The sequence below is a fragment of the Argopecten irradians genome, chromosome 6, assembly GCF_041381155.1.
Source record: "Argopecten irradians isolate NY chromosome 6, Ai_NY, whole genome shotgun sequence".
Classification (NCBI taxonomy): domain Eukaryota; kingdom Metazoa; phylum Mollusca; class Bivalvia; order Pectinida; family Pectinidae; genus Argopecten; species Argopecten irradians.
Window position 1 is genome coordinate 17,373,652 of NC_091139.1, and position 16,376 is coordinate 17,390,027.

General features: G+C 34.1%; 1 protein-coding gene across 1 annotated transcript in view; it reads left to right on the forward strand.

Annotated features, from left to right (window-relative positions):
* The window catches only part of LOC138325188 (orexin receptor type 2-like), a 64,005-nt gene that overhangs the window by 41,843 nt on the left and 5,786 nt on the right, over positions 1-16,376 (forward strand). Inside the window, exon 3 of the mRNA XM_069270673.1 lies at positions 13,019-13,160. Coding sequence (XP_069126774.1) covers positions 13,019-13,160 — 142 coding nt within the window. The remainder of the gene's footprint in view (positions 1-13,018; positions 13,161-16,376) is intronic.

Here is a 16,376-nt window from a genome sequence, read left to right on the forward strand (position 1 = left end):
TGTTTTCCTGGAAGATAATAAAAATTGTTAATTGATGGAATGTACAAACAGTCATTCATAAAAGATATTATAATTATATATTTCTTTATGAAAAAAAACAAATTGTTGAGTTATAAAGGAGAAAATATAAAATCTGAATGTACAACATTCACTCACACTTCCACACATGAGCTGCATCGAATTAAAGTGCTATGATAGTCATGAAATAAGTAATTTTAAGTGTTCCCACCTTTTATTGAAAACATTTAGAGTTAGATTTTTTTTATTGGTATACTCATCTAACCTGAAATAATATTCAAGATCTCTTTTAAAACTTATGACAGATTTTTATCCTAAAGACGATGTTTTCCTGGAAGATAATAAAATTTGTTAAACATCAAGACAATGGTTTCTCCTCCCCCGTGTACCGACTATTATATCTCAAGATACATATACATCACAGATAAAATAGGTACTCCCGTACTGTATATTATATTACTGAATAAACGAATGGTTTGAACGCACAAATACAAATGTAGAAAGATAGCGAAACAAGATACAAAAGAAGTGTTTTTTGTTGAGTCATGTTGTTATCTAACGTAAAAACACAAAAACAAACATTAAAGAAATGAGAAGAGCGACAAATCAATTATTTTGATAGGAACATAATGTTTTGGAATGAAATTATGATTCTAGATATATAGAAGGTTGTTGTTGTAATGCCATCCTTGAGAGCGCAATTGTTTGTAGGCACTAGAATCTTCCGTAGACAAAGTTGATATGCACAAAACAGCAAACACAAAGGTGTATATGTTTGTTAATAGTGTTAAGGTCCTGTAAGAACTACAATATTTCATAACAACAACTTGCACTGCTGCTGACATCAATAATGTGCTTACTCATCTGTTATCATGTCGACTCTTTTGTTTATACACAATTTAATTGGAAATGCGATCAGTTTCTCTAACAAAGGAAAAATAACTTACCCAAAATATAATTTATATTGAAAGGACTATGTCAAAATAGGAAAAATAAATTACACACAGTACTGAACTGATTAGTTATAAAGAAGAAAATAAAACAATTGTACTTCTGCTAAGTAGTGTTTCATTGTCATCAATGGGAAATCTAAGTCATGCCGCAGTAAAGCAAAATGTGGAGACAAAGAGAAGCTAAGCTTCTTGTTTACGTAAAAACCAAAAATTTGCTTACGTTATCTGCATTGTCAACATTAAGATGATCAATTTGATTAAAGTACAGATCCTAATTATCACAACGTTTGATAAGACTTTTTAACGGAGTTGTTAAAAGGATCAGTGTTTGTATCAGATTGCAAGATGATAATTTATATTTGTGTAACTCTACTTATTCTTTTTAAGCTGTCATGTATGCAGAACCCGCTGTTAATGAACAAGGAATCGCGTAATAGAAACTATTCTTATAGTATGTCCTGCTTGATGGATGTCATCAATTTGACATGCTTTGATAAACAACATGTCCTACGTTTAATTTCTACATCAAAATTCGAATTCATATAAACCTTTTATCAGGCAAGCTTTCGCAATTTTGATAGATGCAGTAGGTATGTAAAGAAATATAAATTTTTATTTGGGCATTTTTACTATATGACAATGGTAATGAAGAATGGAATGCTTATATTAGATACTGCCATCATCAACTTCTGATTGAGCAAATGGAGTTTTGGAGTGGCATTTGTGCAGGTTATCATCCTGAATGAACGATCGTGCTGTCTCTTTTTATGACAACGAGTGAAATAAGTCTGAATCTTGAAAGAACAAGATAACTACAGTACAACAAACTACACAAAATTCTTATATAATACTACGGGATCGGGGGGGGGGGGTTAAATAGCTTTTTGGTAAATGTTAATCACTCCATCTTGTGTCGAATTTACTGGTAATGAGCCTTGTCGCTTACATTGCAGTGATGGGTTTCATTATCAACATCTTCCAATAATTAGTTCTGTGGTTCCTCATTGATATATCACTGAAGCATGCCGCCCTAGACACCAAACAACATACCTCATCCGGTCACATTATACTGACAACGGGCGAACCAGTCGTTCCACTTCCGGTATGCTGAGCGCTAAGCAGGAGCAGGTGCTTTTATAGACTTTGGTGTGTATCTGCCTAGGCACAGAACCGAGAGTCTACCTCACAGGGACGAGCGCTCAACAAAAGGCCAAAAATGAGGCCGTGTCAAGGGAGACGTTAGGAAGAATAAAGTCAGATAGGAAGAAGAGAAAAGGTAATATCCTAAATTAAGTCGCCTTATACGATCATGCAATAGGGGCAGCAGGTACAATTCTAAAGCCCTACCTGCAGGGCAGGACCTGAAGAGGATTGAATAATGTATTTGTAGTACTTTTGGTTGTAATGAAAGTTGGTAACATATGGCTATAATGTTATACAGGTATTATAAACATCTTATCGGCACTATTTAGGGAAATGAAAATTACAACGATATAACCCTAGAATAATTGATAGCGTAATCGTTATGAATATGTCCTACTATGTAGTATACGCTAAGGTCGTTTGTATTAACGACGAAACACTTTAACGGTTTATGTGCATATTTGAATTGATAAGTTAAGTTTTTAAGTTTATCATTTCTTGTGTTAAGGATAAAAGATAGTACAAAATAGGACACATGACAATCTCAAATCTAGTGGAATTTATTATCATACAAAGGTGCAACACACAAAGATAAGGCGAATCATTAGTTACTATTATAGAGAAATCATATACATGTAGTGTTTCCATCTTTCGGTAAAATGGCTAAATACTAGTATCACGTTCATTATATGATTAGTACCGGGTTTGGGTGTGTGGTTAAGTGGTAAAATATAAACCTCGATATTTCAGGTAGGGCATACAAATTGTACCTCCTAACCCCTTGACACCGCGCTCGCCCCTGTGATATAGGTTTTGAATTCTGTCCCCTGGCCGAGGCATACTATAGTCTTCCAAAACTCGCACTTCACACACACAAGACACCGCACACACGGAGAGCCTTTCTGAAATAAACCAAACCAAACCATGTGAATTATTGTGGTAGTATCATACGAGATAATTAGTTTATTTGCTGTAATGGCTGTATTGTTGCACCTTGATTCTAATTGGTTTGTTAGGCAGAGTGTTTACGACAACAAACGCTTATAAGCACGAGCAAAATAAACCAAAAATGTTGATTTGTTATATAATTAACCATAAACTTGACAATCCCCTGGAATTATGCGTGTGTCTGGGAGGGTTTCGTGGAGAAGCTGTATCCATGTATCGTTTAATCACACACAAGCTCACAGCTCTGAAGACTTTCAGCATTTGTTGGGTTATCAACTAACTAATGAAGTCTAGACGCAATAGCTTAGAACGAATCTGGTTGCTGGATGATAAAGTGATCTCCAATTCAGCTCTCCAACGACACTCCCATTCGCATAAGTTCGGTCATTGCGCTGTATCAAAGAATCTTCTTTTAATGGCCAGACTACTTCCAGATATTGCCGTGAGTTAAAACGTATTGGGTGTGAAAGGGCCACATAAAACCGATCAGTGTCATTGTAATTTCTGTGTTATTTCCAAAACAGACTATCCCGATGTAGGTCTTCTTGTACAAAATCTATCTGGCAGAAACGTTGCTCCCTTTTCATGTTGAAACGCCGATGATAAAAAAGTGGTAATTTATGTTAAAGAATGACACGAGTTAGCGATCATATGATTTCTAATCATATAGGGCTGTAAACCAGCAAATGTCTGTATGCTTTATGGGCAAGAGGAAATCGCCAAAAACGAAACCGCTACAAAAAATGGCAGGTATAAGCAGTAAGCAAAACCTTATAATTTTAAATCGCAAAATTAAATCGCTGTAGTTTGTCATGAAAACGCGAAATCAAGTAACCTCAAAAACAAGTCGTTCTACAATATCAGAGCTTTCCTATAACCAATCTGGTAATCACGGGATTCGTATGATACAAATACCTTAATTCATTTACTGATATTCGATCACAATTACAACAGTTTTTTATTCGAACCTAATTTTGAACAAAAAATACCTCCCATAATGGGAAACCGACTCAACAGCCACTGAACCCATTTCATACGTGCATGAATGTTATTCAAGTCTAATTGTATTACTTTGTGAAATTTGAGTTGAAATGTATTGTTTCTTAACATAATACCTTTGTGGTTTCATGAGTCGCATTTTGCATATCAGAAGGTTGAGGGTAGGTATAGATTTGGATGTGTATTGTGTGAGCCAAAACTACATAGCATTTTCAATATATATTTTTTCATTAAATGAACATGTATATGTATTTTGCAAAATTTAGATAATGATGTTTAACTATAAACGGCATAGGTATGGGTTTATTAATTTATACTCTTCTCACCTATATCACCATAATACGTTTCCCATTGTCTATCGTCAGAATTATAAAAGAAATTATGATAATGATGGACGATGATATACCATGTCTGCTCTGTCGTCTTCAATTATTAATCTTGCTTAGTTAATACACGATTTGGTGATGTATATATAAATCGTCATATCATATTTCCCATTATAATGATATACTGATCGAGTCTATACCTCATCTTTGGTTATTAACCATATATGGTCTATCAAGTCGGATAAAATCAATACAACACAATAGCATTAAGACGATGAATATTGTTTGCGGACTTCACATTCTAATCATTTTGTGAGAATTCATGTCTCAATCTTAAGATGTATTGAACATTAGCAGGTTATCTATAACATTATGGTAAGTGATTCGGTTCCAGGTCCTATACACTAAATTTAAGACCGGGACCCCCGAAAAAGAATACAAACCTAAACAACGAAGATAACTGCAAAGCTTAAAGATATACTGGACTTAGAACCATATATCAGAACAGGTGCGAAAATAATTCTATCACATGGTTATGTAAAAAGATTGAGAGCAAAATAGAAAGAAAGAACAGATGTATTACTTTTGAATATTCCATAGTATATGGTGTGTTAATCACACAGTTGTGTTATTATATCATATAAACACACGTGAACACATTAATTATGAACCTTTGTTGATGTCCATATATAATGCTATAACACCATAGAATAATTTAAAATAATGACCTTAAAAAAGTTTTTTCTTTGGCGAATGTCAAAACCATGCAATAACATGCATGCTTATTGCAAGAAAAGCGATGACAATAGAACGCCACCCTGAAGGCCTCAAAGTTTGGAAAATTAAGTTCACAATGGAATATTAACGCAGTTTCCCTAACGTTATGTATTTAACGTCACGTGACCATGTATAAGGCAATGATAAAGTGGAAAATCGGCGTATACCTAATGTCTACTAATATCTCTGGAAGTACAAGTTACACCGATATTGTTTACTTTAAGACTGATACTTTTGCTCATGGTTAGCGTTCAGCATAATAGGAGTGGCATAGTTGGTTTTATTGTCAGTATAATGTTTTCGTGTTGGTTGGTAGTTCTGTTCCGTATATTTGAAGGTATGCTTCAGTGAGATAGAACTATAAAATGCCAATAAATCCACTATTACATTGAGGCATAACACGAATATACCGCAGCTTCAAAACCAAACAGACTTGCACGCACTCATCCCTTTGCAGGTATGAAAGTCCTTGAATTAACGTATCCCGTAAGGTGACATTAAACTCATTCAGCTTAATAACACACTCATAGTTTACAAAACCATTTTCTCTGACGAACTGTATGAGTCCGATATGAGGATTCACTATTGGTCAATAAATATCGATAAATATATATAAACTATACGTACTGATAACTGTGTATGCTGTTAATATAAGTAAGCAACGCGTTCATAGCAATTCAATATTTTATCACTTTGGTTTAAAGATGTGCGGAGCTCTCAGCAATGATACTCCGCACGTATCAACCTATATAGACATTTTAGAAATGATATGAAATAGTTATATCACTTCGTTCTTAATTGATAAGACTTGATGCAATTTGGCGTTGAGATAGAATTGTTAGGTTTAATGGATATAGGAAATTGCCCTTAAGCAAAAGGATAGATATAATTTGTTTCAAAGCACCATGGGGAATTCCACAGAATTTTCAGTCGTAAAACGGAGATCAGAGGAATGACTTTAAGTGATAACGGAAAGAGAGTGCAATTAAACAAATCCCAAATAAAACGCTTACAAACACCATAATAGAGAGGCTATCGTTTAGGTTCGGGAAACCTAATTTGCATTACTTATGAGCTTTATCAGCTTAAATAAATTTAATAATATTCGAATCGTGAACGGATATATAATCCTCGCAATTATATATTAATTGTTCTGAAGAATTGATTATACATGACTCATGAAAAGTGTTCATATAACATACATTTGAAGCTTTATTAGAATTATGAAGTTAGAAGCGGTAACAAGATGGTACCTCATGTTTAAAATGTTGATGAAGGATGTGTTGTACAAATAAAAGTATTTGTTACATAAAAAAGATGAATCAACTATGGCCACCTCGGGAGTAAATATTTGTGAATTACATTTATGTTAAATTAAATAGGAAATTCTAAACATGGTTAAAAGTGACGATAACGAAGGTTAATGTATGTACCACCTTGCGAAATTGCCACCAAATTTATGATAAACAGAGTAAACAAATATTTCATATTATTGATAACAACATTTGATATCGAAGTAAATATCAACGCAAATATGATTTTGGATTGTTTTGTCGTTGACATATACTGTAAACTTAATTTTGCTGCGATTTAATGTCAGATTTTTATGCCTAATGACATTTGTGTGTGGCGATTTAATTTCACGATTTAGAGTCAAACGGGTCTACTCTAGCTACACCTAATGCGTTTCCCTACTATTTTCCCGCGATTGAAATGAAATTTAATTGCCCGTGAAAATTAATTGGCTTGCAGTAACAGTAATAAATGTACGCAAGATGGTCCGTCCTGGCTTGTGACGCGAAAATGTCACTAGACGGATTGGTCCTGGCGTGTGAAGCGATGATGTCACCAGATGGTCCTGTCCTGGCGTGTGAAGCGATGATGTCATCAGATGGTCCGGTCCTGGCTTGTGACGCGATGATGTACTCCGGTCCTAGCTTGTGACACGATTATGCCACCAGATAGTCCGGTTGGGGCTTGTCACGCGATGATGTCACACGATAGTCCGGTTCTGGCTTGTGACGCGATAATGTAACCAGATGGTCCGGTCCTGGCTTGTGATGCGATGATGTCCCTACACGGTTTGGTCCTGGCTTGTGACGCGATGATGTCACCAGATGGATTAGAAATGGAGATGTTCACATGTACTGATATATAAGATGACACCACAACTTAAAGCATTAGTGTTCATGTTAAACAATATATTTAAACAAAATATTTTTTTGTAATAAATGGTTTGAAGATTTCGTTATATATCAGTCATCGTTATAAAGGATATTGAACCATTTTCGAGCACTTAGTTACCGGTGTTGATATAGGTAGGTATATTTACATCTTAACATGATGTTTTTAACTTGTATTGCCAGCTCCAATGGTCACTTTCCTTGTCCCTCTGCAGACTATATTCCATGAATGATTAATCATCACGTTTATATGTTTCATAAGGTGAAAATCCATGGCAAAACCCCATTTTGTTAGAAGGGGAAGACTCATTATTTAGAACGCAATTATGGTATTGGCATCACGATGATTTCTTCTCTATTAGTCTTAATCAGGTCGTTCAGTTAATGCAGTAAAATATCGCCATCAATAATATTGAATTCGTAGAAAAATAGATGACGTTTTGTGTACGGATACATACACATCATTTCTATCTTATTCGTAGTTTTCTAGAAAATGCAACAAATAAAAGCAAATATTGATCAAGCTAACATCCAAAATATGCATCTTTTGTGCTATCATTAGCATATATAGTGTATGGTGAACCATTGCAATATTGCAATAGAATGAGAGGATCTTCGACAGCTGACCATGAAATATCAGCTCCAATTTCGCGCTCCAGAAAACTCTGTGATGAATTCCCTTACATGCCGTGATGTTTGCTGTTATTCAGAGCAATCGTTGAATGTGAAAAGGATTGGAACCCTATTCATGTGTTCCTTAATAGTCATTACAGTTTTAATTGAGTTTTGCCTATAGCGTTATACATTTATACTTGTTTTAAAATTCTACTGTGTATGTTTATTATACTAAAATAGTGAAAGGCGCCCTTTGATATTTAATCATGAGGATTGTAAAAACATTTATAAAAATATCAATATCCATGTAAATGGTAACGACATTACTTTCAGAAGTCTAACATTGATTTCTGAAATCAATTCTTCAAATTATATTTCACTACATCGGTTTGTGGCACGTCATGTTCGTTTCTGTAATAAATGTCATTTATGTTACTGCTGTTTCGAGAAATTGACTGTTTGTGACATATAAGTTCTGATATGAATATTTGTGATATGGTCATTTTTCTCTTTGAAATGTTTAGTCATATCAATGTGATGTTGGTTAAACATGAACATGTTTCCACTATGTACTTTCAATACTTCTTTGATACTTTTATAAAACTAGCAAGGTCATAGATTTAGTTCCATTATAGAATGCTTAAGACAAATCAAGACTTATCAAATTCTTATAACGTTTTCGATTGCCAGATCTCCAGATTAAACGTACTACGTTGTTCTGATTATTTTCGTAGATATCTAATATATGTGACATGAAATTTTCAATATAAATACTCTTGTTATGATTATTGTTCTCTTGAAAAATACAGTCAGTAACTGTAATGTCTGCTAAGCATGAACGTATTCCCCAAATTCTCTTTCAGTATCGCCCTGATATATGAATGAAGTTTCAAATGTATGCATAAAGCACTATGTTGAGCTTTCATCAACAATCATGAAATGCGATGTAGGAGTGTCGCATTAAAAGAAATGTATCTATAAATTAGATAGTAAATTTTATTTGAGGTATATCATTTTGACATTTTGATTGAATAAAATATAAGATTAACAGCAACACGCTATTATATACAAACCCGTCTTATTTTCTATTTTCTTCGTGAATGCATTTAGGTCAAAACATGTTCATGTCAACTGCATATCCGCATCACAGACGGCGCCAAGGGTTTCATTTGATCTCTGTTCAGGCTTTATAACGTATCATATTGTACTTGTGTAGTCATTGTTATTGCACCCAACTAGTTTGTTTGCTTTGTATTTTGTCTGTTATCTGATGATTGAAGTTTCTAGAAACAAACGCACTAGAGGTTTACTTAAGCAATATCTAAATACATTTCTTATTAACGATCGACAATTTGCTTTTTGTGTTTTGCCAGTGTGATCGGCATAATGATAACATTCAATTATTTCTCTTTGTCATGAAATCTCCTCATATTCATTTGAATCCAAATATGTTATGAAAATTATCCAAAATTTTAAAGATGCTCCACCGTTGACGAAATGGTTTTTTTAGATTTACTATTTTTCTTCATTTACAAGAGCTACTTACTTTACACTAATGTCACCATTGAAACTTTGAGCTTAGAATATTAAAGATTAAATCATCCCAAGAAATCCAAGCCACTTTTCCCCATATGGAATGAAGTACTGATAGTGCATGCGCCAAAAGCAAAATCAATTATTTCATAAGATTTTTTGTGTTAATTAGACATATATATACACGATAAAACACCAATTATTGGTCAAATGTTGGGTACCCCTGATGTTCTGTCGGCGATGGAGCATCTTTAAAAATTGTTACGATAATGGCTAAGATTGGTGCATTGAAAATAATTAGGAAGGACAGTATAATGACACTGTTTAACCAAGTCATATTCGCGTGCGACGTAATATGGTGTAATTCGCGGGTGATGATTTATGAGTCGCAAAAAGTAATCCCTCGATCTGTTTCCGAAAGACATAGGTACAATAGAACATAATAAGTTTTACTCGCGAAATAAACTTACCATGAACAAGTCATCAGGTATGAAAACGCGGAAAATAGTCGCCGCGAAAATAACTTCGTTTACAGTATCAAACGGATACAGTGATGTGAATATTCTAAAAATAAAACCTACCACGAAAATAAAGTTTTGATTTACTGTTTAAACGTGTTTATAATGTAATAAACACATCGATTGGTATTTCTAGTAAAGTATACTTATGTATGACTAATGTTGCTGCTAAATACGTTAGCTACAAAGGGAACTGCTCGTCGTTTACACGTGCCCACCTGTATTTCTGGTTTTGATCTTCTATACGAGTTTACACTAATAAGCTATCCCGCCGAGTTACGTAATGGACGTGCATAATGACGTGTTGAAGCACGTGTTGATACATCTGTCAAGATTTGGGAATTACCGAGTGAGAGGTCGATCTAGAGCTGCCTGCATTGTTGATGTAAACATGTCGCTGCTGTTCTAACTTCTCGTAGAAAGTTATGGCAGGATCCCACAGGAAAGGTCTAAATAGCAAGCCTGGTTTTATCGGCAGGATTGGCTGAGGCTGTCATAATCATAATGGAATGGGTTAAAACGCTGTATACTACTTTTGTAAATTGACGCTGTAACATACATTGCTAATTATGATGTTATTTCTTAAATAGAATGTATGATGCACTTCAGCTTTAAAAATGTTTGCTGTGCAAACAATTTAAAAATAGTTCCAGTAGTAATGCAAACGTATTTTTTCGTAAAAGATTCGTGATCAAATTCGAATTTTTAGATATTCATCTTTGCGAAGATATATGTACCTAGTATTAATTTTTATGCTGCAAGCATTCATCGTGAGCACGATTTTGAGCAACATAAACGCAATAAACAACAGTGAAAGAAAGTAGGTTTAACATTGTATAGTATGCATTACATGTATTTTACTTATTCACACAAAATGTTCCTGATAACAAATTGATTTAATATTTCTATGAGATTAGAGGATAAACTTGTTTAAATATTGTTATTTTTCTATGATGAAGCTTATTTGAAAAGTGTACATTTGAGAGAGTGTACAATATACAAAATTATTTAGCAAAGTATTTTGAGCTTTTGTATGACCCTCTGAACAGAAGATAAAGCATGTATTGGTATTTTAAAGCTTTAAAATGGGTTTCATGTATTTCGGAATTTTATCAATTATGATAGTAAAATCAAAGTAAATCGCAGTCATAGGATAACGGTACTATTCGAGTTATCCGAGTATTCCATTTTGATCTAGTTGAATTCATAGTGAATAGTTTGAATATCACAACAAAATACTTCGAATAAAACAGGACATTCAAGTAATGCATGTTCGACTTAACGAGGTTTAAATGTAGCTAAGAATAAGTGTTTTCTTCATTGTAAGTTCAAAAACGATATCGTTATACGTATCAAATAAACATAAAGTTTGTGATACTATTAATTTAATGTAGTAATTGTTCAAATTGCCTTTGAGACACTAGACGTTAGTCGAGTAAACAAAGTGTCTTCTATTTTGTACCGGTTATTTTGAATTCCATAAAGATGTTTTATAGTTATACCTCACAATGTCAACTGCCTGTGTTTTGTGTAGACTTCGATTTCTCGTGTATCATTTCCAGTTACTAGAACATGGGCCCATCATCACCATATACACGTAGTAATATAAAACTAATACTCAATGTCTTTGACTCGTGCTATATTGAAAAACCCAAAAACAAATAAATCAAAGCATGCCGACGGTTTCACTCATCAACCAATACTTGAAACACACATACCGCGTCGAATAGATAAGCTACAAATGGAATGATGGGTGTTTATTTCTAGCAATGGTACATAAAAAGGGCACAGAAAAGCGGTCGAAATGAGATAATGTTTTGTTGTTTTTTCATGGTGTTTGTGTACTTTTTCAACTGTGTGTCAAAGTCAACTAGACAATGCTTTCATTAATTGACTTATCTAAATGAACACATAACATGTTGCTGGATATATTTTCTGCGACAGACGTATGTAACCTCATGCATTGTTTTGTTAGTACAACACATAAGCTGACTGTATATCTACAAATCAATAAATCAAACGTATTTATTTTAGCACTGTCAGATATTAACACAAATGTGGAAAACTGTAAATTATGATAATGTTACGGCGGATATAAATCAACCCTAAAACGATTGTTCAATTCGGGCAATAACCTTTTACAATGCGTTGTACATTTATAAGTGCTCCAAAGCTAGTGCGGAAAGCACAAAATAAAAGGCTAGCAAATGTGCGTGTAAAGTGTAGCATTTGATATTGACCGATGGTCAGGTGAATTATTGCCAAGTCTCATGCTCGCAAACGCACATGTACCAATTCAATTTCGGAGCAAACATTGTAGCATACACAATACAAAATGCATAGTCATGTGCGGTTTGATTCACAGCTGGCGATCCTTCAATTCTGTGATAGTCCGTACATAGTTTGTTTTAATATTAGCCAAAATAAATTTTAACTAAAAATGTGAATCGTTGTTTTCTATACGAGTCACTGTAGGTTAACAGATTTTTCCATGAGTCAGTCAAGTGGAGATAGACGCCAGAAAACTGATTTAAACATATTCCAATGCAAAAATGAAATCGTTGTTGTATTTTATTGCATATTTCCAAAAGGTTGTAAAATATAGAAACCTATAAATGTAATTGTTTCCCTTTATCTTGAAATGGCAGCAGCAATTGTCTCTAATCACTTTTTGTTAATTTACTAATCTTGTGGTTATATTTCATTGTAGAAGTATTCGGCGAGAACGTTTTAGTAATCCCTGTCTGCCATCGCTGATTGAAAAAACAGCTATAATACCATCTACACCATTTTCTTGTAGCTACAACCAACAGAATAAATGTCCGCCAGTAAATGAACTAAATGACTTCATTGTTTGATGTACATAACATTCGATCATTAGAAACGTCAAAACTGCTACATTGCTAGCATTCATCAAGACTGAAGCTAACAGACGCATAGTGGCGTCAGCTGATATTTTTTTTCTTGTTTTTCATCTCAAAACTTGTGTTCTCTTGTCGTTTAAGCCCGAAAACCAATGATGAACAGCAAGATGAATAAAGCAGACGAACAACTGGAGTCAAGAAAGAAGGCTGCCAAGATGCTAATCACAATTGTCGTCATATTTGCCGTTTCATATTTCCCGGTCCACCTCCTTAATATTTTCAGGTAAACAAATTATGCCTAAGTGTATGTATAGCTTGGTAGTCAGATGGTCGATGACATTGTGTATACTCCGTCTGGCTCTCATAAGTGTGTATAGAAATATCATATCAAGTATACGATACGGCGACGATAGCTATGCCGGATGGGTATAAAAAAACACATTGAGGTCGGCACAATGAGATTCAAATGAGAGTCGGTATGTTGTATTGTCGATTTGTTCGAGAATATTCATAATTTCCTCCTCAATTTGTCATCCTGAGACCATGCTTTCATATAACACATGTCTACATTACTGTATTAAATTGCATGCGATAGTTTAACCGTAGCACCCATATTATTCGCAATGTGATTTTTTATGAGTTATATAATGCTATTTCATCTTTTTGTAAATCATGTTTTTAGAGCAATTTGTATCAATTATCATTTTCCTGCGACTTTTCTTTCATCTGCCAATAAATACCATGTTGAATCAGAATAGCATCATGACGAGACACATTGTCCAGATTATAACATTTGACATAATATCACAAAAGTGGGTCGGTGAAGGCCGGGATATACATTTTCTCTCGCTATCGCTACCGATGGAGTGCAGATATGTTATACATGTATCATGATTTAGACAATAATCTTAGTCTGATAATGGTTAACTATTTTATTAACCTCCTTCAGTAATATGAAACGGATACAACTTTATATTTAGCAAATAGCTGTACTCACAAAGTGAAAGATGAAACTGATTATCATGTTTACCGCTAAATGCAATATACATGTATCTATATATGTAATAATAGTAACAATAGGAGGCCGCGGAGATCAAGTGATATTCAAGATATTTAAAACAACTGTGTTAAAAAGATATCCCGAGTTATTACTGTACCACAGGCCCTCCTTCTCTTGAGTATGTTTTTATGCGATGTATGGGCATTTGACAGGTGCGCAACGCATTCTGGTGTTTTTGGTCTCCGGACACTACGGCCTTTCCCCTATCTCAAACATCTGACGTTTCTGTAAAAGACCCAGGGTGTCAATGTGACGCTAAATCAATGAATCCAAACGTTTAAGAACACATTAAAGACATATTCAGGAATGTAAATGAACTATTCATTGTGCAAGTGAGTAAAATTGAGTGAAATAGAACATGGTGAACCCGTTGATTGATTCGACTTTTGTTTAGCTTTAAAACAGTAATTGCGTTAACGTAAAACATGACGGAGAGAAGATGATTGTACGCGTTCCAATCGCTTGTACCAGTCACTTCAGTCTGACTAGTGACTGACACCACCGCATGTATATCCGTTTATAAGCGTGTTACATGTAGACTCTTTAAAAAGATTCATTGACGATCAGCAGAAAGGGCTGTCTGTTTTGTCATGAACAGCTCCGCTTGGATCTTAAAAAGATGTTTCCTTAGCATTCATATAGATGAATTCAATCTCATGTACATATATCACGGCCGCTGGTATACAGCATTACATTAATTCAGGGAAAATACATGTTCATCGAAATTGCTAGGAATGAAAATGAGAAAATGTGGCTATAAATTATTTCTCCTGATTAACTGACGTCCTATTAACAGCTATGATTGAGAAATTTCTTTCCTTGTTCAAAAGTTCCAATTTAAATAAAGAACATTTTGCTAGTATGTAAAATGAAATATTTACAAGAAAATTACATTTGAAAAAAAATGATGATGAGTTTTTCAGAGGTCTGAAAAATGTTTTCGTTTGAAATGATTCTTTTATGAATGCCGTTTGGTACGCTGGTTAATTATTTAAAATATAGCTTTGATAAAATTGCCTTAAGCGAGTTGAAATTTGCAAATCTGCGTTGGAATTTGTTATATTTACATTCTATCCTGGATAAAATTTAGAAATCATCCCATTTAACAAAAACCTTTACTACAAAGACTTATACAGTATAACATGTCTAAACCGGATGTGAACGGGACAGTCTATTTGTTCGGTTTATACAGGTATCCAGTTTATATAGGATAGAACCTTATCACAATATGTTCACATGGAAATCATCAGAAGATTTTTTTTATTATAGCACAAACATTTATTTTCACATATGTACATGGTAGAACACAGAATTCCATCCTACGGTTTCTTGGTTTTTGAGGTGTACATGTACGATCCATTTATCTCGGTGTGCTACATTCAAATGAACTCTCAAAAATTATTTGTATGTTTTATTGTTAGAATTGACCGTGAAAAGTATTCACAAATACAATGTACATGTAACACAATCGTCGAATGAAAAGTGAAACGTTGTCACTATCTAACTCTTAGTATACTACAGGTACAGGTAAATCCCCTTAGGCGCCTCATGATCAGTCCCATGTTGTGAAAACATTGCTGCCGGTTTGCCCAAGTTAATTTCACAAAGAAAGGTATAGTAACATTACCTAGACAGTTTCGGTTCAAATTAATCGGTATAGACAAGTTTCCGGTTTATACAGGGTTTGGTTTAGACAAGTTATACTGAACAACAATAGCTTAATGCTAAATCGGCAGAATGTTCGACTTTATTATGATTTATAGATAAAACTGACCAAACAGCTGGCTGTTACATGTCTCTTAAACGTTTAAGCGGAAGATACAAAATGGCTTTCATGCTTTTATCCTCGTTTAGCTGCAGCAGCTGCGAGCGATTTACACTGAATAGCCAATGTCCCTACAAAATCAATTCGAGCAAGAAAGGGTCAGTTCGTAACTTATTAAGCACACATATTTTAAACAATAAATATGTCATTCTTGTGACAGGCGTAATACAATCTCGAGTATGTAACACGTTTTCTAGTGTAATTAGCAAGAGATTTGATAACACGTATGCTGTCAGTTTAGATGTTATCTATAAAGAGGTATTAGTCATAGACCACAGCAACGACTGTGTAAATTGTCGCTGGGATAAACCATAATACGTTGTGTATTTTGTAAACAACTCGTACTCAACCTACATCGTGCAGTGAATGCAGACCTTGATATATATTAAAATGTGCATTGACTTATTAAAACCTTGTCAGGTTAGCTTTGCGTATTAGCTTATTTCACATTTGTATCATATAAAACAGTTCGATAAGTACCTTTTCAATTAACTCCTTAAACCAGAATAAACCAGAGTACATAGTGAAAATGAATAGTCTCAACTGATTTAAAGCTATATCGATTATGATTTAAAGCTTTTTCTGTTCAATTTTACACTATGGACTTAAATTTG